The sequence below is a fragment of the Acinonyx jubatus genome, chromosome B1, assembly GCF_027475565.1.
Source record: "Acinonyx jubatus isolate Ajub_Pintada_27869175 chromosome B1, VMU_Ajub_asm_v1.0, whole genome shotgun sequence".
In the NCBI taxonomy this organism is placed as follows: Eukaryota; Metazoa; Chordata; class Mammalia; order Carnivora; family Felidae; genus Acinonyx; species Acinonyx jubatus.
In genome coordinates, this window is record NC_069382.1 from 127,717,273 (window position 1) to 127,740,786 (window position 23,514).

General features: G+C 35.3%; 1 protein-coding gene across 7 annotated transcripts in view; it reads right to left on the minus strand.

Annotated features, from left to right (window-relative positions):
* Window positions 1-23,514, minus strand: part of CCSER1 (coiled-coil serine rich protein 1) — a 1,258,994-nt gene that overhangs the window by 963,995 nt on the left and 271,485 nt on the right. For all 7 annotated transcript variants that reach the window (XR_008295692.1, XM_053216127.1, XM_053216129.1 and 4 more), the window contains one exon: window positions 10,292-10,412. Coding sequence is in view for 6 of the 7 variants with exons in the window: in XM_053216127.1 (XP_053072102.1) it covers window positions 10,292-10,412 (121 nt within the window). In the remaining variant the exon portion in view is untranslated. The remainder of the gene's footprint in view (window positions 1-10,291; window positions 10,413-23,514) is intronic.

Consider the following 23,514-nt stretch of genomic DNA (forward strand, 5'->3'; position numbering starts at 1 on the left):
GTTATGCTAATATCTACATTATAGGATAAATTCAAATGAAATATTTCATTTATCTGAAAACAAAATTTTTCCATGGGATGATGTTAGCAGGGGTAGTTGGAAGTTGGCACCTTGCTTTTTACCCCTGCATAAGAGCTACTTTCACAACAATGGTGATGTCCCTGTAGTCTTTTTCAGCGATCTGATAAATTGTATTTACATTGCACTATGAAGAGTACAATGGTACTGTATTGCACTGGTGAACTGAAACACCTCAGTCATCTTATCAGGCTGTCCCAATTTATCTGAATAATAGCAATTGTGTGTTCAATGTATAAAGATAGATTGTCAAACCAGATGCAAATGTTACAATACAATTTCATGGCTTGACAAATTGTCTGCACAAGAGACCAGATATTATGACTCACTAAGGAGCAATAAACTGCAGAAAAATGAAATAACAACACTCAATCAAGGGGAATAGGTTCTCTGGAGATTTTTATTTATTTATTTGGTAAAATCCACTGTTCTTGACTAACACATGAAGTCTGAAAAGAATCAACTTCCTTGAGTATTTTTTGCTGTTGTTGTTATTTAATAAACCAGTGAAACTAGTGACTGATGTGGCCACATCTTCCAATAAGGTGAATAGAGACCATAAAAAATAGAAGGATCCTCTCACAAGTAATATCAATTGATAGAGCTTAATTCATCATACACCTACCCTGCCCCTCTTTCCTTCTGACCCTGGGCTTCTTCCCACATATTCAGTCTCACAGGCCAGAGAGAGAATGCCCCAGCCACTCTTCTAAGCTCTGTCCACCTCTGCCAGAGATCAGATGCTCCTCTGAAGCCTTGTGGGCCATGGGTATTACACCCTACAGGGGAGGACACATGGCTCTTTGAACAAGGAATCCTAGCATGGTGGCTGGTGGATACACAGGCCCCTAGTGAGTGGGAATCCTTGGCTCTTTGAAACTCATGCCTTGCAGAAAGAGGCAGAGTCAGAGAAGGGACATAACTCAATTCTCTCAAGTGCAGAACCCAAGGCAAATATTCTGCCTGCCTAGATCTAAGAGCAGTGGTACTAAAGGACACATCCAGGTTTTGTGAGGCCTAGAGTTTATACAATCTGGTGGAGTCTATTTAAAAAATAACAGGGGACACCTGGGTGGCTCAGTCGGCTGAGTGTCCAACTTTGGCTCAGGTCATGATCTCAGAGCTCGTGAGTTCAAGCCCCTTTGTGATGACAGCTCAGAGCCTGGAGCCTGCTTCGGATTCTGTGTCTCTTTCTCTCTCTCTGTCCCTTCTCTGATGATGTTCTGTATCTCTCTGTCTCAAAAATAAAACATTAATTTTTTTTTTTTTAAAAACACATAAGTAAGAAGAAGAAAAGTTTGAGGATCCCTTCTAGGGCCTTGTAGAAGGCTCCAGTGTAAGTGAAGGCCCTAAAACTTAAGCTTCCTCAGCTGCACAGTCAATGTACTCCTGCCACCAAGTGAGAGGTGGAGGAGAAGGGTACTCAGTTGGCCAGAAGAGTTTTAAAGAGATTTTGCTTGGGTCCAGAGCCTCGCAATGGGCACACAAGTGGTCTCTTCAGAGGTATTCTGGGCCACTCTCCCACAGTTCCCTTACCAAGGATCCATGGGTGTCCTCTGTCTCTATTTCCTAGGTTTCCTGACCCTCCAGATAAGTAACAAAAACCTGAGCTCCATGACCAGCTCTGGGAGTTCAAGAAGGCACTGCTTTCCCAGGTGGCCAGCCCATCTTAACCCTCTAGCTTTTCTGGTCAGATGTCAGATTCCAGTTCACAGTCTGTTTCAGTTTTCTCAGGCATAAATCAGCCAACTGTCCTTTGTGTTTCCAACTGCAAAGAACACATGTGAAACACTCTGAATGATTCTCCTGAAGACCCTTCATTAGGCTTGTGGTTAGAAGGTTACTCCTCCCAACTCCAAATCCCCCAAAAGCTATGGGGGAGACTCCTAGGCTCTCTCCATGAGAAATCTCTTTACTCATCTCTTCTAACAGATGTTTCCACCCTGGAACCGGTCAAAATCACAAAATTGGTGCCATTTGTTTTGAAAACCTACATGGGAAAAGGGCTGTCTTATATTCAGAGTAGTAACTTGATAGTTATCATGTTCATGCTGCAGTTTCAGGGCTTTTTCCAAATAAAAATTATTTATTAAAAGTCACAATTTAAAAAGACACCCCACAAACTGGAAGATTTGCAATGCACAGGGCAATTCAACTTTGGAAATCATAATACACAAAGAACTTCTCTACATAAACACAAAAAATATACAAATCTCCCAATAGAGAAATCGACAAAAAATGTGCAATTTGTGGAATAGGAAACATAAATGCCCAATAAAAACTTGCTAAGATGCTCAACATCACAAAACATAAGCCAATGTATATCAAAGCCACATGAGATGCCAGTTCACACTCATAAGCCTTGTAAGGCTTTATACTTTTGCCTATCTAAGTGTGGGCACTGTCTGTTGAAGTAAAAGATATGTGTGCCTTACAACTCTGCCATCATATTTGCAGAGAAACTTCACAACAACTCTAAGAGCCCATGAATGTTCATAGCAGAACTGTTTATAAAGCAAACATTGCAAGCCATGTACACATCCTTTAACAGAAGATTGGATACATTTTGATACATTTATATAATGTAATATTATATACTACCAAAAAATAGCTAATCTATCCCTATAAGTTAAAGATTATAAATACTTTGCCGAGTAGAGGTTTCGACTTCTGGATCCCTAAGGCTTGTGGTGGGGAGGAGGGAGCTGGACCTTGAATGGCCTCAGAATGAGAACTGGGTCCTTTGTGGGAATAATTAGGAAGGTAGATTTGAAAATGAAGAAGAGTTTTCTAACAGGCCAGGATGGCCAAAGATAGAAAAAGCTGCCTTGTAAAGTAATGAGCTACCTATCATTAGAGATGTGTAAGCAGGGGTTGGGCAACTTCTTCATGGGCAGTGAACCAAGCATTGGATATGAATAGTATCAGGGTGGGTTTGGATAAGGATGGCCATTATGACTTCTCCATGCAAACCCAGAGGTCCTGTAGTTTTGTGATTTAGTGGGTTTGAAAGTGTGGTCAAAGGAGAACAGGGCAGAATGAATAATCAAACTGTGACACATTCACCCCATGCAACACAGCTCACTAATAAAAGGGCATGACCATGGCACCTATAACAATGTGGATGAACCTCAAAAACATGATGAGTGACAGAGGCCTTACACAAGAGACCACATACTATGTGATTCCATTTACACCATGCCTCAATTTCTGATGTCTTTAAAAGAAATTTTTTTAATGTTTATTTATTTTTGAGAGAGAGAGAAACAGATCACGAGTGGGGGAGGGGCAGAGAGAGAGGGAGACACAGAATCTGAAGCAGGCTCCAGGCTCTGAGCTGTCATCACAGAGCCCGATGCAGGGCTCGAGCCGAGTAGTTGTGAGATCATGACTTGAGCTGAAGTCGACGCTTAACTGACTGAGCCACACAGGCACCCCTCTGATTTCTTTTTTAAATGGGAGAGATTTAAGACACTAAGAGGGTAATAAAAGGTAGAGACCAAATATAAGAGGGAAATTACTAGTAAGGAATCATAATATTTATACAAGGACCTAAGTGGAATTTATTTATATTTACATGAATTTCCAGTGAGAATCAATGAAAAAGATTCAGAAAGGAATTTTGTGCAAAGCACGTTTATGTATATATACATGTTTCCCATTTAGATAGTTTCATTAATAACAATATAAATTAAAAGAATATAAAAACTCTTCCTTGACTAAAAACTATTACTAATTCACAATAATATGGTAAGATTGTCACACTATTACATTACTTTTTTTATCAGAATTATAATTAGCAGTATAGATACTTCTTCTTTATCCTTGCTGTGAGTGCTTGATAATATACTGTAAATTTTAGCTTTAATAATCTTAGTGAATTTGCCTAGGTTCTGGAATATAAATTGACTCAGTTCTCTTTTCACATTTCACCATCCCAGTGCCAGCACCCTAGTCCAAGCTACTGTCAGCCATCACCTAACTGGTCTCACTAACAGACACTCAACCTGTCCTTCATCAGGAGTGTGTTACTAAATAGCTAGCCAGCTCTCTTGGGGAAGGGAAAAGCCCTTATTTGTAGACTTTGGCAATAAATAAAAACATTCCAGCTGATTTCAGGTTTCCAATGTGAGATACCTGAGTCTGGAGCTGGGAAGAAATAATAACAAACCTGCTCTCCCAAGCGGGCTCTATGACACCACTGTCCCCATGTGTCACCTGGGCTCTGCTTAAAAAAACATGTTTTTGGCTTCCTTTATCCCAACCAAACTTCTTTCAATATCCCCCCCTGCTCCCAGCCATCACAGAGCATTTGCTCAAGCTTTTCTCTCTGATGGCAAAGTCCTCCATTGCTTTTTCATTTAGTTAACTAATATCCTTCAGATCTTAGCTTGTGTCACCTCCTCAGGGAAGTTTTCTCTTCACCTTCTTGGCTAAGTTAAAGCTCCTTATTATAAGCCCTTATTACAGGATATACCTCTACATTATAGCCATTGTCATATCCATAATCTTGCATTTCTTGTTGCAATTAATCAATTAGCATGTGTCTCCCTGACTACACTCTAAATTTTCGTAACAGACCGCACCTGCCTTTTAATTAAGATCCAAGTCTGGAACAGAGTGCAAAGATCAAAACAAATACTCAAGAATTACCTATTTTTGATGGATTAATGAATAAATGTCTATGTGAAATCATAAATAAAAATATCCCCCTGAAATTTGTAAAAAAAAAGCTGGAGATTAGCTTTTAAAAGGATTCTTTGATGTATCTCCAGTACAACTACAGAGTTTGTGCAACAACTCTGACATTAGAGAGTACTTAAACTTTTCCAAATTTAACATACATACATTATTCATTCAGATAAAAATAAATAAAAAAGAGCTGACAGAACTTTAAACTTATGTCAAGTATCCTCTAAGAATAAAATAGGTTAGTTTTAGCCATTCTTAAAAAATAAGATCTTCTGTACAGAATGATAGCATCTGTGTCCCTTCAGAAGTAGCTCAAAGAACCTTCTTCATGTCAAGGCCATGAAGCATTATTACAGGAAGACCTTGAAACTTGGAGTGAATGACAGCATGTTGACATAATGCCTCATTTGCACAAATTGAAACAATAAATCAAGTATCTTAGGAAGTTTAGATTTGTCTATATAAAATAAAATAAAAACATGGAGATGACCAAAAAAATAGAATTATTTCTCTCTTCCTTTACCTCTTTATTTCTAAATTTACAATGGCTATAAAATCCCTTCATTTCAGGTATCAAGCCATGTTACATACAAAGTGCACGATTTGCAACAAACACATTTCTAACGAAAGCGCAACATAAAATCCATAATCTATCATGGAAGCAGTACTCTTCAGAGTTTGAATTTTAAATTTTTTTTTTCAACGTTTATTTATTTTTGGGACAGAGAGAGACAGAGCATGAACGGGGGAGGGGCAGAGAGAGACAGAGCATGAACGGGGGAGGGGCAGAGAGAGAGGGAGACACAGAATCCGAAACAGGCTCCAGGCTCCAAGCCATCAGCCCAGAGCCTGACTCGGGGCTCGAACTCACAGACCGCGAGATCGTGACCTGGCTGAAGTCGGACGCTTAACCGACTGCGCCACCCAGGCACCCCCAGAGTTTGAATTTTATACACAGTTCTTGAAGCACTCATTTGCACATAACTGTGATTTAAGAAATGCATAAATTTGAGTAACAAATTTATGAGTTTCTGGATATGTGGACATATTTTTTCTTATTATTTTTTAATGTTTATTTACTTTTGAGGGAGAGAGAGACAGAGAGGAGGGGAAGGGAAGAGAGAATCTCTAAATCTGAAGCAGGCTCCAGGCTCTGAGCTGTCAGCACAGAGCCCAAAGCGGGGCTTGACCTCATGAACTGTGAGATCATGACCTGAGCCGAAGTTGGACACTCAACTGACTGAGCCACCAGGTGCCTCTATGTAAACATATTTGTAATACTATGATATTGATGATCAAATTATTTGAAAATTGTATAGCCTCTTTTTGGATCATAAATATTTTTCTATTTTTCTACAGAGTATTCTTTCCATGATATTTAGTGACCTATCAGACTAAAATAAAAAATAAAGTAAAATCAACACCTTTATTTTCAGAATTAAGATGACCTTTAGATACATCAACAAGAGAAAAGCTCTAATTCTTTCCCGCTATAGTGCTCAGAATATAGCTTTCTTTCCTAAAAGACTGGATGTTTTCTCCCTATTATTTGCTATGCTGACAAATTTATACTTTATCCCTTATAGGAATTCCTAACTCTTATATTTTCCTAGTTGAATGTGTCTAAAAACTGATAAACACATGAAAATTTTTAAAATGTAAATATTTCAGTCATAAGATTTTTCTTACATTCTAAAGTGATGTATCGACACAATGCCATAATTATGACCAATATTCTGGCTTTATTTCCTAAGTTTATACTGATATATCAATATGTCTTACATAACTTTAAGTAATCATACACCTAACCTAAACCTGTATCTTACATTGATAAATAGCATCTGTTGCCTGAGGTTTATCTTTTTTAGGTTTGTGTTTTTCACCTAGACTTCATTCTTCACCTGGACTATAACATCCTCAAAAATAAACTGTCATACATATTCTGTCTCCTGTACAATCTTATGTATTCTGAAGCCCATACACTGAGAGGATATGTTCTTCTTAACAATTGTTCTCAGCAAGTTCTTCTTAGCAAGAGATTTGCTGAGTTCTGAATTACATGACTCTAAAGGGTCCTATGTTTCAAAGACTCAGTGGTTTATGAATTTATCATATGAAGTCTGTATAGAGGGGAAAATTATTTCAAGAAATAATTTCTTCCTGAATGTAAAGAAAACACTAGGTATCTAAACACAATGCCTCAACTTACAACATTCCAATATGTCAGTATTATATTAGTGAATTATATTTCTTAATGAGAAGGCCCAAAACACAAAAGTAATATCATAAAGGGTTTTGGTAACTTCATTTATAAAAATGTGATGTGGTTATTTCCCTAACATATTTGTTGTAAAAAAATACAAATTTTTAATATTCTTTCCTTTTTATTGTGCTTCAGGACTTTCACTATAAGGTAGATAAAGTAACTTCCACACTGAAAAGGAATAAACTGTGGTTAAGAAAGTTACCAAAAACCTGCCCAAGGCCTCAATTCCTAATGGCCTCAATAGCACAGCTAGCTGATATGAAATAAAATATGTGATAAACACCTAAAACAAGTAACAAAGGTATTCATAATTGTATTTTAGTGTCTTTCAACATCTTTGGTTTGAAAAATATAAAGAATTCTGACTTGTAAAACTAATGGTGATAATATATTAGTTATGCTGAACATCCATTATTTTGTCTTCCTCACATCTATCCCTGCCTTGTTTTATCAACATCATCCATATTTCAAGGATGGAATCACCCATCCCCTCTCACCTTCACACTTTACCTCAGAGTCTGTCATGTAACCTGGTTCTAGTCAATCACATCATCAAATACTCTGGGACACAGCAATTGTTTCAGCAAAATCATGCCAAATAAGCTAAGCTAGTCAAAGCCAGTGACATTCAAATCTTGGTTTTTGTTTTGTTTTGATTAAAGGGAAGGAGAAGCTCTTTCCACTGGATTTACTGAAAAGATAAAAATCTGCCCCACTAGCTGCTGAAGGCAGTAATGTCACCTTTAGAGGACCCTCCTTGAAAATGAAAACTGCAGAGGAAAGCAAAGCAAAGAGATGCAGATGGAAAGAATGAATTTTTATGACACTATTTGAGTACCAGACCCAAACATACTGGAGGAAGTTTCTACCTCTATACTTTTTTAATTACATGAGCCAAAACGAATCACTACCCTTGATCTTTCTAAAACCAATTTACAATGCAGCTGCTCTCATTAGCAAATGAGAGTTTTGAATTAATTACTATGCCTCTGCATTTATGTTGTCTTTTTGTCATATATTCATATGTATCAATTAATTCTCAAAATAGCAGTTTGAAGTATGAAGGGCATATGTAATCTCCGTTTGATACAATGGCCACTATTTGAATGTCTTCATTAGGATCACAATTGAATATACAATATTAGAAAAAATTTTGTGGTATATCTGCCTTCCTGGTCAGCAAAAAGGGTATTAATATAATGTAGACATTAATCAAGAAACCAATAAGTAATTGAATGTGAGATGTGAGAGAGAAAACATAATGAGATTTTTCAGAAAAGGAAAAAAATGGTTGTACATAAATATAGAAGTCAGAAAGAATCAATGTTTAAGGGCTTATAGATGTAATTAATTTGGTTTTAGGTATACTTACTATAAGATTCAGTAGAATACCTACTCGGGTCAACAACTTTAAATATTACACCTGCATTCAGAAAAGCCTTCAGAAGAATACGCATTTGTAAGTCATTGATAATGTTGACAATTGAAGCTATGGAAGGGATAACATGACTAATACTTCTGTGGATTTTTAGATTTTGAGTCCTTTACCAATATGACTTCACATAATACAATGACTGCAAAAGGATGGTGATATCACCCCAATTAACAGATTAAGAAAGGAAAGCACAGAGAGTTTAAGTAAAATGTCCCCAATTTCCATCTAATATATATCGTAGCAGAATTAAGATTTTAACGAAGGACTCTCTGACTCAGGAAAACAAAAACAGTAACAAAGCTATATGAATGAATGAATGAATGAATGATATTGTTAAGTGAGAATGTTTAATAAGAAAGTAGATTCAGATAATACAAAGGAGCATCAGAGTGAATGCAGGGTAACAGAAAAGGACAAAAAAAAAAAAAAAAAGAGAGAGCCAGTTAATAGTCTGCTTTATGTCAGAATAAAGAAGAATGAATATTTATGAAGTAGCTGAAGACTGGAAAAAGGGTATTTTATGTAAGCAAATAACACTATTCCCAGCTTTAAGCAAAATCACTAAAACATAATTAAAAGAATTTAAGATCCTATTTATAAATATATAGGTAACTTATGTAAAATCATTCAGAAATTGCAGAAAATGCACTTGAGTTTTCTAATATAATTCCACTGGCATACATGAGATGTAATTTTCCTCCTATTAGACAAAAAATTGGAACCTAAAAATTAGACGATATTAAGAGCAGTTGTTTTCACTTTTAGATTGTATTAAAACTGAATTACAATCATTACTTCCTGAATTGGTTAGTATTTCTTTATAATGAGAATATTAATACTGCCTATCTTCATGCTATCAAATATATACATTGCTCCATTTGAATTCAACATTATTGAATGTAACATTAAAGGATTTTCTAATTGATTTCACAAAGAGTATCAGGCACTATCATGTTCCGGGAAACTCTGTCCTCAGGAACTCATCCAGTAGAAACGCATCAGAAACAAAACAAGTGTGATACAGTGTAAACCAATGGGGAAAACAGTAGGTGCTTCAAGGTACTACCTGGCTCATGTGGTGGTCAGCCAGATTACATGGCAACACCATCCATCACCTAGTCCCCAGTCTGAGACCTTAAAGTGGGAATGGCACTAGTTTCATTGGAAAATATCAGTCAGCTTTCCCTTTTCATTTATATAATGCATACCTGGAAATATCCTAGCTTATTTGATATGTCAAGTGCATGTAGTTTACATTTCTTACCATGAATTTAATTCTCTCTGTAAGAAAAAAAATGTATCATTTATTCAATATAAGACCAAATCTAAATTTAAGTGAACCTTACATAGTAAAAATGTACAAGCATTAGTGCAAATTTTCATTTAGAGTAATTTATTTAAAATACTTAATAACTTTCATTCCTTATAAAAATGCAAGCCAACTTTAAGCTAGTAAGTTTATATTAAGAATTGATCACATTTTACACAACCAAAGCCTACAACTATAAAATAAGCCATCCAAGAACAGTGTATCCACCATCACCTGTGTTAAAGAAATAAAATGCTTCATGTCCCTAAGGTAACAAAATGAAACTTGAATGGAATATAGCTCAAACAGATGAAGGCAGAAGATGCAGAAGTTATTCACTGACACAATAAAGGATAGATTAACTTTTTAAATATCACACAAAATTATTTCTGTCCTTTCGATATACTAGCATTAACACATTCATTATAAATCATAATTTCTGAGCAATCCAATTCTGATCAGTCATCTAATTTGTTTTACAAAGTTCTAAAGCATTAAACAAATAACTTACTGTTTGGAAGGTTCAGGAAATTTTAGTTCTTCTCTTTTCTTCATTTCTATGGTTGGTTCCATAGGAGTAAGGACCACAGCAGCACATGAGACTACAGAATGGTATGAATCCTCCCGGCAAACTGTTTTATTAAAAAAATTAATTGTAAATGTCAAAATTATTTATTGACTATTCCACGTTCCCTTTTTCTGTTTTTTTTTTAAATTTTCAGTCAAATGAAAGATATAATTTAACTAAAACATTAATTACCATTAAATGATCTCTCATTATCATTTTCCACTCTGAGTCTTTCCACTCACTAGCTGAATGCCCTTAGGTAATTTTTCTTTTTTTAAGCCACACAGGAGAAAAGGTGCTGCCAATACTTTATAGCCCTTTTTTAAAAAAAGCTTTTCATTGAAGAATAAAAAGTGCATAAATCATAAACAGTTAAATGAATCTTTCCAAAATGAACACAACTGTTTAATCAGCATTATGATCAATAAGTAAAGCATTACCAGAACCCTAAAACTCCCTGTGGTACCTCTTCCCAATCACTATTGCAGCCCCCAAACTTAACCATTATTATTACTTAAATAACCATATATTAGGTTGGTCTATTTCTGACCTTAGCATGAAGGAAATCATCCTCTTCTGTGTGTGTACTATTTTACATGTGGCTTATTTCACTCAATATACATCTATAAGATCCATTCATGTGTAGCAGTATTTGTTCATTCTCATAGCTGTGTAGCATTGCACTGAATGAATTTACAAAATATATTTATGCATTTTATTGGTGATGGACATTTAGAACTGCTCTGCTCTGAGGCTATTTTGAAATGTCTATAAACATACCTCTATGTTTTTTTTTTCTTTTTTTCTTTTTTTTATTTTATTGCAAAAATAAAATTGTGTTGAAAAATATCTGGCAACTGCTCTTGGGATATGTTCATATGTCCCACCTTCACCTCTAGTAGATATTGCCAAACGTTTTTCTGAACTGATTGGACTAATTTGCATTCCCCAAAACAGAAGAGTTTCAGTTGTTCCACATCTGTATCAACACTTAACTTTTGCCAGTTTTTTAAAATTTTACTACTGTACGAATTTTTTATTGCTGCATGAAAAATTAGCACAAATTTAGCAGCTTAAAACAGCACCCATTTATTATCTCATAATTCTGTAAGTAAGAAGTCCAGTGAACTCAGTTGAGTTCTCTGATTAGGTATACAGATTACGAAGAAAGACCTAAACTTTGTTACATAATTCCCACTCAAGAGTTAAGTTCCCACAAGGCCAATTTCAGGTTCACAGCCAGGCTGTGCTCTTAGGTTTCTGGGGAAGAATCCATTTTTGAGATTAATGACATTGTTAGCAAAATTTACTTTATTGAGGTAGTTGGACTCATGTCTCCTTTACCTAGCTGGCTATTGGCCAGGGATCAGTCTGAACTCCTAGAAGCTTCTGATAGGTCAGTGGTCAGTGGCTTGTCTATCTCAGCAATGAAGAATATCCTTCACGTTAAAACCCTCTCATGCATCAAATTTCTCTCATGCTCTGATCTCTTCTGCTGCTAACAACTGGGGAAAATATACTCTGCTTTTCAAAAGCTCGTTAGGTTAGGCGCATACAGATTATCGCCTTTTTGATTAACTCAAAGTCAACTGGTTAGTAATCATAAGTACATCTACAAAGTCTCTCTTGCCATGGAATATAATATAATTGCAGTAGTGATGTCCCATCTTCCCAGTGGAAGGAATCATGCAAGGGTTAGAGTCACGTGTCATCTTAGAATTCTGCCTACCACAGCTATTCCTATAAGTGTATATAGTGGTATCACATTGTCGCTTTAATTTTAATTTTACTGATAATTAATGCAATAAAGCTGTAAATTCTTGCTTTACATGATTCTGATAAGCACAAATTTCAGTTACATGGTTTAGTTAAGTAACACCAGAACTCTCAAAAATGGCTCACATTTCAGTTCGCATGATATATCGATACTGTGTATAATTGTACAAACTATGAACTTCTCTAGCAGCCCTTTGATCCACAAATCACTACACAAATAGTCTCTACGTACTCTGAGCATGTACTTTGAGTACAAATAAGAAATGTGCATCATGATTAGACACACACATCACTTTTTTCAAAGTCTATCAATAACTGGTCATGATGCATCTGCTACTCAATTTAAGCCCAAGTCTCAAAGTATGTAGTCCCATTGCTTCCTTTTCTCCCAGTGATGAACTCATGTGACACTTTACAAAAATGGATAATCTAAGGAAGGAATTTGATGGGGAAATGAGAAGTGTAGCAAAGAAATGAAATCTTCTAGTGATGTAAGTGGTATTTGAATTGATTATAAATGAAAGATCAATAATTTCTGATCTAAGTACTCACTTCAATAAGTGGCAAACAATAAATTAAACCCTCTCCCCAATACAGAGAGAGGCAAATACTAAAGATGATAGCCACATTAATGAAAGAGAAGGCAACAATACAATTAAGGTCATACAAGTCTGCCAAGAAGTGTGGGACTATGATCTCAAAGAGAAAGAAGTATAAGAACAGATCTTAATGTTCTTCACCTTCCGCTAAAAATATTTGCTGAATTACTAATCCACTCAGGGGTGGAGTCTGAGATATAAACTAGATGACCGCCGAAAGCAGAACTGAATCTCAAGCAATTATGTGGCACTCAAGATACAAACATTAGTATCGAGTATGTGTCAAAGTATGTGTGGGAGGAGCTGCTTTCTTTGTCTCTCTAATGCCATCTACTCTTCTCTCTCTCTCTCTTTTTTTTAATTTAATTTACTCTTAGCATGTGTTTTGAGTCTACATCAAACAATTCCAACATAGTTGGGAGAAGAAAAATCTACTACATTTAAAATTTTCCCTGTTGCATCAGGGAAATACAAATCAAAACCACATTCAGATAGCACCTCACGCCAGTCAGAGTGGCCAAAATGAACAAATCAGGAGACTATAGATGCTGGACAGGATGTGGAGAAACAGGAACCCTCTTGCACTGTTGGTGGGAATGCAAACTGGTGCAGCCACTCTGGAAAACAGTGTGGAGGTTCCTCAAAAAATTAAAAATAGATCTACCCTATGACCCAGCAGTAGCACTGCTAGGAATTTACCCAAGGGATACAGGATACTGATGCATAGGGGCACTTGTACCCCAATGTTTATAGCAGCACTCTCAACAATAGCCAAATTATGGAAAGAGCCTAAATGTCCATCAACTGATGAATGGATAAAGAAATTGTGGTTTATACACACAATGGAGTACTAAGTGGCAATGAGCAAGAATGATATATGGCCCGTTGTAGCAATGTGGATGGAACTGGAGAGTGTTACGCTAAGTGAAATAAGCCATACAGAGAAAGACAGATACCATATATTTTCACTCTTATGTGGATCCTGAGAAACTTAACAGGAACCCATGGGGGAGGGGAAGGGAAAAAAAGAGGTTAGAGTGGGAGAGAGCCAAAGCATAAGAGACTCTTAAAAACTGAGAACAAACTGAAGGCTGATGGGGGGTGGGAGGGAGGGGGTGATGGGTATTGAGGAGGGCACCTGTTGGGATGAGCACTGGGTGTTGTATGGAAACCAATTTGACAATAAATTTCATATATTAAAAAAATAAATGAATAAAAAAATAAAATTTTCCCTGTTGTCTTAAATACTGCTAGTAAAATATATGTATGTATATATATATGTGTGTGTGTACATATACATATATATACATATACGTGTGTGTGTGTATGTATGTGTGTATATATATATATATATATATATATATATATATATAACTAATTAATTCCTCTGGTATGCCCCTCAGTTATTCAATAAATATTTACTGAACTAACTTGTATGTTCCAAGAAATATGCTTAATGGTAGGATTCTACTGTGGGCAAGAAAGAAATAATTTTAATAAATCTTTGAATTCTTTTAGAAATATTTCAAGTGTTAGAACAGTAAGCTGCTTACCAGATTAAGTAAAAGGATTTATCTAGATCTCTATGAGGGAAAATAGAGCTAAATTATCTTTAAAAATGAAAAGAGACAAGTGAGCAGGGAAAAGACTGTAGGTGAACAAGAAAAATTTTTAAAAATAGGGAGCATTTGTTTACACAAGGTAATTATTAGTATCAATACTTAGTTTTTATTATCTAGAGGCTGGAACAAGTTATAGCACTCTCATAGATATTGAGATTAAAAAATAATGAATAACTAAGTCGATGAAAAATAAGCTCCATTAATTATTATATAATAAAAGTGACACTACACTGGTCTAAAGATACATGGTTAGGAAATCAATGTAAATGGCAAAGCTCTTATATTTAGCAGAAATTAAATTACATTCAAGTTTTTAATACCTTTATATTTCATTCACACTAAATACAAGAATTAGTGTAATAAATGGCAATTAAGCCATTAAAGAATAGAGAAATCATAACTTCAAAAAAGTTAGTGGAGAAGATATTTGTAAATGATATATCCAATAAGGGGTTAGTATACATGATATATACTTACACAACGCAACACCCAAAAACCCAAACAATCCAATTAGGAAACGGGCAGAGGAGGGGCACCAGGGTCAGTTAAGCGTCTGACTTCGGCTAAGGTCACAATCTCACAGTTCGTGGGTTCAACCCCTCCATCGGGCTCTGTGCTGACAGCTCAGGGCCTGGAGCCTGCTTCAGATTCTGTGTCTCCCTCTCTCTCTCTCTCTGACCCTCCCCCACTCACACCCTCTCTCTCTCTCTCTCTCTCTCAAGAATAAACACAAAAAAAAAAAGAAGAAGAAGAAAAGAAGAAGATGGGCAGAGGAACTGAACGGACAGTTTTCCAAAGAAGACATACAGATGGCAACAGACACATGAAAAGATACTCAACATCACTAATTAGAGATATCACCTCACACCAGTCAGAATGACTACTATCAAAAAGACAAGAAATAACAAGTGCTGGTGAGGAGGTGGAAAAAAGGGAACCATCATACACCGTTTTTGGAATATAAATTGTTGCAACCACTGGAGAAAACAGTATGGAGGTTCCTGAAAAAAATAAAAATTGAAATACTATGATCCAATAATTCTACTACTGGGTATTTATACAAAGAAAGAAAAAGCAATAATTCAAAAAGATATATTCACACTTATTTCAGCATTATTTATGATAACCAAAAAAAGTATCATTTTTATGACAGCCAATTCAAGTGCCTATCAACAGACAAAAAAAAAAAAAGGTGTGAAATACACACACAAACACACAAACATGCTGGTATATTACACACCCATAAAAAAGAATGAGTTTTTGCCAGGCACAACAACATAAATGGACCTAGAGGTATTATACTAAATGAAGTCAAAAGAGAAAGATAAATACCATGATTTCACTTATATGTGGAATCTAGAAAACAAAATAAATAACCAAACAAATAAAAACAAAAAGAGCAAACAAAAAAGCAAAACAGACTCATAAATACAGAGAACAAACTGGTGGTTGCCAGAGGGGAGGTCAGTAGGAGGTTGGGCAAAATAGATAAAGGGGATTAAGAGGTACAAACTTGCAATAATAAAATAAATAAGTCATGGAGATAAACGTATAGCAGAGGGAATATACTTAATAGTATTGTGACCAAGTCATATGATGAAGGATGTTGTATGGATAATGTGTGATGAGCAATGAGTAATGTACAGAATTATTGAATCATTATGTTATATGCCTCAAACTAATACAATATTATATGTCAATTATATTCCAATATATTTTTTAAATCAGTTAAGGCCTAAAAAAAGTGAATGGAATAATAAAAGGGAAGTACAGATTTTTCAAAACAATGAATATGCCTAGGCTCTATCATTCTGAGGTAGAAAGAAAAAAATAAATAAAGGAAACCTTAGCAGTATGTCACTGAGAAGAGAAACAATTTCTGAGAACCTATAGAGTAATGGATATTTATGTGATCATTATATTCTGACAAAGCAAGATATATTCTTCAAAATTATGGTCCATACAAAAAGGAAATCAGAAACTCATATAACAATGGTCACAATTTGAACTACTCTGTATAATAATTTAATTATGTTCATTTTTACCATGACACAAACACATAAATTATTTTTGAAGAATTATATAAATAGGACTAAAGGGGAAAACATTATATTTGCCATTAAAATAAACTTGATGATACAGATTAAAAGGAAATTTCAAGTTTAAAAAAGACCTCCATGGGTGCTTGGGTGGCTCAGTCAGTTAAACATCTGACTCTTGATTTTGGCTCAAGTCATGATCCCAGGATCAGGGGTTCTAGATTCATGTCGGGCTCACTACTGGGCATGGAGCCTGCCTGAAATTCTTTCTCATTCTCTCTCTCTTCTTCCTCCCTCCCTCCCTCCCTCCCTCCCTCCTTCTGCCCCTCTCCCCCACTCATGCTCTCTCTCACTAAAATTAAAAAACAAAAGCAAATGTTTCACTATTCAGACTGAACTCTCATGATGGGAAAAACTGTGGCTTTATAAAAAAGTAGAGAGTGAAACAAACAGGAACTCCCAACTTTTGATTATTCGCATTATTTAATTGTACTTATATAGTTTCAATCATGTATACCAAATATTATTCACTTATAAATTTTTTAAAAGTTAAATTTAGGCAACAGCAGATAATTATTTCATAATACAACTTAAAAACCGTAAGACATGCCAAGGCATTGCATATTCAAGTAAGTTTCCAGCATCCATGAGTTGAGAAATCGATAATTTTCCACTGTTACTTCCAACCAAAGATGCAGATAATAATTTGAGGCACCAACCTATAAATTTACATGCTAAATTTGTTCTTCTGTGAAAAGAATCTTTGTTTAACTATACTGCATGAACCATAGAAAATTCCATCACAGGCTTCTGTTACTTGGAATTGTCAGAGTACGCCTGACTGAAAAATTAAAGTCCCATTTCTTTCTACACAGATGGAGGTTTTCTTAACAATATTAGGGTCACTAATCAGGCCATTCTGAGAGGGTCTCATGGAGAAATGCTTGAACTGCATCTGGAGGAAGTCCATTGTCACAACCACCCACAACTACAAAAACAATGACTTGGACGTAAGAAACTAACATTTGAATATGAGTTATACAAATAGGAAGGTTTTTGTTTGTTTAGTTTACTCATTTATTTTGAAATATGGAGAGAGAGAACATGAGCACAAGCAGGGGAGGGGCAGAGAAAGAGGGAGATAGAGAATCCCAAGCAGGCTTCACGTGGTCAGCACAGAGCTCGACACCAGGCTTGATCCCACAAACAGTGGCCCCACAAATAGGAGTTTTAAAATGAGAGAAAATGTTTGAGAGTGACAAGAATTACTTATGCTAGGATTTGCTCCTAAGCACTACTCCCATTTACTCCTGGGTAGTTATAAGTATCTGAACACCAAAAATGATAAAAACTACTGGAACCTCTGCATCAGAAATATAAAAATCTTATGTCAAAGTAGAAATCATTTCTAGGTTTAAAATTGAGTAGTCTGACTTTGCACGTAACTTTTTATTACACCACAAAAAATATGCTATTATATGAAATGACTCTCTAATATCAACTGTATTGTACAAAACATTTCTTTAAGACCCATAATAAACTGAGATGCAAGACCTAAATACTGAAATTGTTTTACTCTTTTCTCCAGTTTGATAAATCAAAACTATTTCATTTAATTACTGAACTTCTATCTTTGTTTGGTCTTTAATTTATAAAATCAATTTTAAAATCAATTTCCCAAATTTTAAATATGGAAAAGCAACATATTTTTTAAATGTTCACACAAGTGCCAAAGATTTCTAGGAGAGACATTTTTCTCTTCAATGCAAAATTAGAACATTAAAATTAGTGAATATGGCTAGATCATAATTAACTCATAACCATCATAACTAACTCATAACGTAACTACATTTGAAATCACCACGCCAATTCACCAGAACTGTTTACTATCAATGAACAAATTACAGGTGTAAAAGAAAAGCATTTGTTTTTGACTTGAAAAAGTGTTCACCTTCCCCTTTCCTGTCCAAATATCCAGGGTCTATGTATTTACCACAGAACAACCCACTGGTGAAGCTTAACCCAGCAAAAGGGTAACATTTATTTAATAAATGCTTAAATATCATTATGTAGTAGGCATCCTTCTAACTACACATTAGTTACATATAATACATACTATGCATTAATGCATTACTACTAAATATGCATTAAAGTCACAGTATCATCCTGACCACTCAGAAAAATTGTATGGGGTAATATTATTATCCTGATTTTACAGTGTTCAAGGTCAGACAGATTGGGAGTAGCAAAACCAGAATTCAATCAATTTGCCTAACCCCACCATGCTACTGACAATGCTTCCTGTTGCTCTTTATTTAAATACCTATCATGTGTTCTGAAGAGTAAGTTTAATAGTTTATCTTTTCCAATTGTGTTTCTATTCAATAGTATTCTTATATCTGAATTCTTTACCCTAGGAAAACTGTGTAAGCTTTAAGCAATTTACCTCACAACACAGCACAGCTGTGACTCACAAAAATGTTTTGAGTTCCAAGCTCTGTATTTCAAAATGATTTACAACAACTATTTCCCTCTTGCTCCACAGAATGTGTGTTGAGTGTCAGGATGAACCCACTATTACATACATTTATCTACGGCAAATGAAAATATATAATTTAGAAAAAATATTATTTTTTCATATTTATTTGTAATCAATTGCTGTTGATTCTTCTTGCCCAGCACTGTTTATAGGTGCTTGAGTAGATCAGTGAATATAAATGACAAAAATGCATGTTTCTGTGGAATGTATACGTGTTGTGAAGATATTCTGTAGATATGATTACAACCCACTACAGCTGACTTCAAGTAAGGGAGACTGTCATAGGTAATCTGGGTAGGCATGATTCAATCACTGAAAAGCCTTAAAAGTAGTTGAGGCTTCTTAATGAAGGCAAAATTCTACCCATGTCAAAATTTCCAGCCTTCCCTTCCTGGCCCAGTCAGCGCCCACCAACCCCCACCCCCACCCCCAAGAAGCACATAAGGTTCTGTTTCTCTGGTTGATAAATATACCAGCCAACAATACATACATTTAGGTATCACATACTAGTTTTAGTCAATCTCTCAATACTTTTTACGAATTAACATCCTTAATCCAGTGCTTATAAAAGGCTCTTCTGATGAAATATTAGTCCAGAATCAAAAATAAGCAGATAAAACACAAGTCATTGCATCATGAGTATAAATAAACACACACTGAACAAAAGCAGGATACATATTGATTCCATTAGTAGCATTCACTGAACTGTATCATTTCCAGGCACTGTAGTAGGTATGAGACTGATGAAAATAAAAGATAAAATATTTGCCATGAATATAATTTAGTGTAGTAAGGAATGAACACCATATAAAAAGTACTACCAAAGAAGCCAGCCAGGTAAAGTAATCACTGTGACTGGAAGAGCAGGACAACTGCTATCTTGTCCACTCCCTGTTTCTTAGCATAGTTCCAGACACAATGGAGGAACTCCATAAATGTCTGTCTGATGAATGATAGAGATTGAAGAAAAATGGAGGCACTGGGGAAAAGAAAAGACACTAGCAAAGCATAGAAAAGAGTGTGCTAAAAGGCAATGAGATATAAGAAAATGTCATATATCTTCAGAAATTCAAATATTTCAGTGTGGCTGGGTCTAGAAAAGACGTAAGGAGTTGAAGAATGGAGATACATCTTTTCTCAACACCTGAAGTACCTTCTAAGTAACTCTAAAACATTAGTATGTAATTTTGAAGTTAGTGAGGATACTCTATCAATCATTTTACAAAGAAGCAAGCAACATGATCAGCTTTATATGTTCTGCAAGTGGCCTGGCAACATCTAAGTACAGGAACGAAAGCAGGCCAAATCCCTGGCAATACTACTGAAATAAATGAAGTGAGAAATGGTGAGTGCCCCTTGTCACTGGGAGTGGAAGGCTAGGGAAAGCAAAAACAAAGTAATACTGCAGGCAGAGCATTCAGAAGAGCATTCAACAGTCTGTATTTACTTACTCTCTTTGTCAAAATGAAACACAATTCTCAGTAGATCAAAATAACAGCAAATAGAGTAAAAGTGTGTATGGATGAGAAAGAACTGGCAAAAGCACCAAGCCAAGACTTTCAAGTTAATTAGAAGCAATTTAAAATAATTTAAATTAAAAATAACTTGTGCAAACATATTATGCAAGGATAGTATCATCTCAGGCATCTTTTTTAAAGATATGAAGGAACTGCATAGAAATAGTTAATGCCCTTAAGTAAAACTAATTAGAGAAAAAAATACAGAAATAAATATGAAAATAACCATATCCTAGAAATTTTGGACAAAACTATAAAATGTAAAAAACAACACTATATTGAGTCAGGCTTATCTCACATTATCCAAATTCTGGTACTTTTGTGTACCAATAGGAACCTTTCATCTTGTGACACATGTTTGGACCGTTATCAAGTTTATTATAAAATTCTGTTCTTTGAATTTGTATATTTTTAACTAATTTAATCTTAATTTATTTCTTGCCTCAGCCTTTGAACAGTTCTTTTCACAATTTCTTATATTAAACAAATATTTTCTAGAATTAAATTGAAACCTGACCTATGATAGGGAAAAACAGAACAATGTAAATTCAGTTTGCAAGGTTACCTATTTTATTACTATAGTCGAACCACTGGAATGTTTGTGGCAAGCAAAAATGTATCCTTGGAACATCAAATGCAAACTGGAACAGCCAACGGTTTTCTTGACTGTTGAACAGGAAACATGCATTCATAAACCCCTCCTGACTGCAGAGTAAGACATTTATGGATAAAGTATTTATTTATTTTAATAAATATGAAAATATTATCTAGTGGCTATTATTGGCTGAAGTGAGCCTCGCCCCACAAGTCCTAACCCTAGTACTTACAATGTGACTGTATTCAATGTGACTGTATTTGGAGATAAGGTCTTTAAAGAGGTAATAAAGTTCAAATCAGGTCATCATAGTGGACCCTAATCCAACATGACTGGTGTCCTTATAGGAAGAAAATAATAGGACACAGACAAAAACCAAGGAGAGATCTTATGTAGACACAGAGAGAAGACAGCCATGTACACACTAAGGAGAGAACGTAGAAGAAATCAACCCTGCAGACACCTTGAACTTAAACATCTAGCTTCCAGACTATGCAAAAATAAATTTCTGTTGTTTAAGCCACTCAGTTTGTGACACTTTGTTATGACAGCCTGAGCAAAATAATACAATGGCTAGTTTAGGATAAGGACAAAAGAACTACTTTCATGAATATTAATAATTAAGTGAAATATAAATAATTAAATAAAAGGAACACATAGAGTCTCAGAATTCCAACCTAACGACTGAATCTATATTGCTCCTACTACTGTCTTCTTCCATTTTGAAATCTGACAGATGTCGCTATTCAGCTCATGCTTCAATAATTCTAATCATGGTTAGTTTATTATACTTTACCATTCTGGTTGCCTTCTTTCAAATGTGGTCTAGAATGCATAATATAACACATATATTATATGCATATATATTATATATTACATATACACATAATATATATAAAACAAATACTGTAGATGTATGCACATTTTATACACAGATACAGATAATATAGAGAGAACATCAGGAGGAATAGAGTCATCAACGATTATTGCTTTCTGCTAACTTAGGTATTAAAAACTTTATTAGCATTTCTTCATGTGCACAGCCACCATCTAGCGTATAAGACCCTAGGTTAGGTGTTTTCTAGGCATCCGTAGAAGGTTTTATGTAGGAAAAATAGCAGCACTATAGGTCTGTAAAGTCTATCATCACTATCACAGATTCCACACATAATATTAGAATGACATCATTGCAGCCTACTGATTCTGAGCAATTCAAGTGGAAGGTACATATTTTGTTCATTAACTTTTCAATTTTAAATTTTGCAGGACTGTTAATACCCATTGTGGCAGACTGTACTGTCCAAAGATAGTCACACCAATACATATCCTATCCTGCTTATCTTTGATATTCTACTTGTGTGGTGGGATTTTAGTTCCCTTCCTCTGAAACTTTTTGTTTATGACTTTTGTGACTGCCTTGTCTAAAAGAATGTGATAGAAGTGATGCCATGTAATTTTCAAGGCTAGGTCATAACAGGCAATATGCCTTCTGTTTGGCTCTCTCTTGGGACACTGGCTGTTGGAACCCAGCCACTGTGCTGTGAGGAAGCAAAGCCCACACAGATATCCTGGCTGACAATCCCATGAAGTCCCTCAGTCATCAGCCATCAACAACCACTTAATGTACATGAAAGGATTCTGTATTCTAGCAGAGGACTTAAGCTCCACAGAGCTAAAGAAAACTCTCCCTGATACACCCTGTCTGAATTTCTGACCCACAAAAATCATGCAAGATGAATGACATTTGTTGTTTTTATCCACTAAGTTTTAGGAAAATTTGTGACACAGCAATAGACAAACAAAACACTCCTAAAGAACACTTATAACCAATGGCAAAAATAGATTTTGATGCCTCTAGGACAGGGTTTCATTAAAATTGTTATGAAAATGATACAAGAAAAAAAATATTGACGTTAGTGCCACAAAGCTTTACCTACATTCTGTGTGTGTGGGTAATTTATGAATGACAACTGCAAGAGTCTGATATTAAAATTCTCATTCAGCAATTGTTTAGAGATCAATACTATGGAAATAAGAAGCAATGTAAACAGCAAAGTGTGTATGTATGTGTGTATGTATATGTGTGTACACACACACACACACACACACACACACACACAATCAATTCACCTAGAGAAAAAAAACAGTCTGGTGAATATGCTGACTTTCCCATTTATGGTTCTCATTTCAAACTTAGAAAGAGCCCTGGAGCTATCCTTGGAGCAAGCTTGCTGCAGCAAGTACAGACAAATAAGTATCTGCTCTACCACTCAAAACAACACTTTATGAATTTTCCAAGAAGAAGATGAAATCATAGTTGTTATCCCTTCTAAGAAAATGTGCACAACAAGGCCTGTATCACTTAAATTATGCCTAACCTAAAATTTATGTAATCTGATATCCGAGACTCTAAAACCCAGAAAAAAAATCTTAAAGGGGGAGAAAGAATGTGCTTGATACAGTGGAATACAAAGAATTT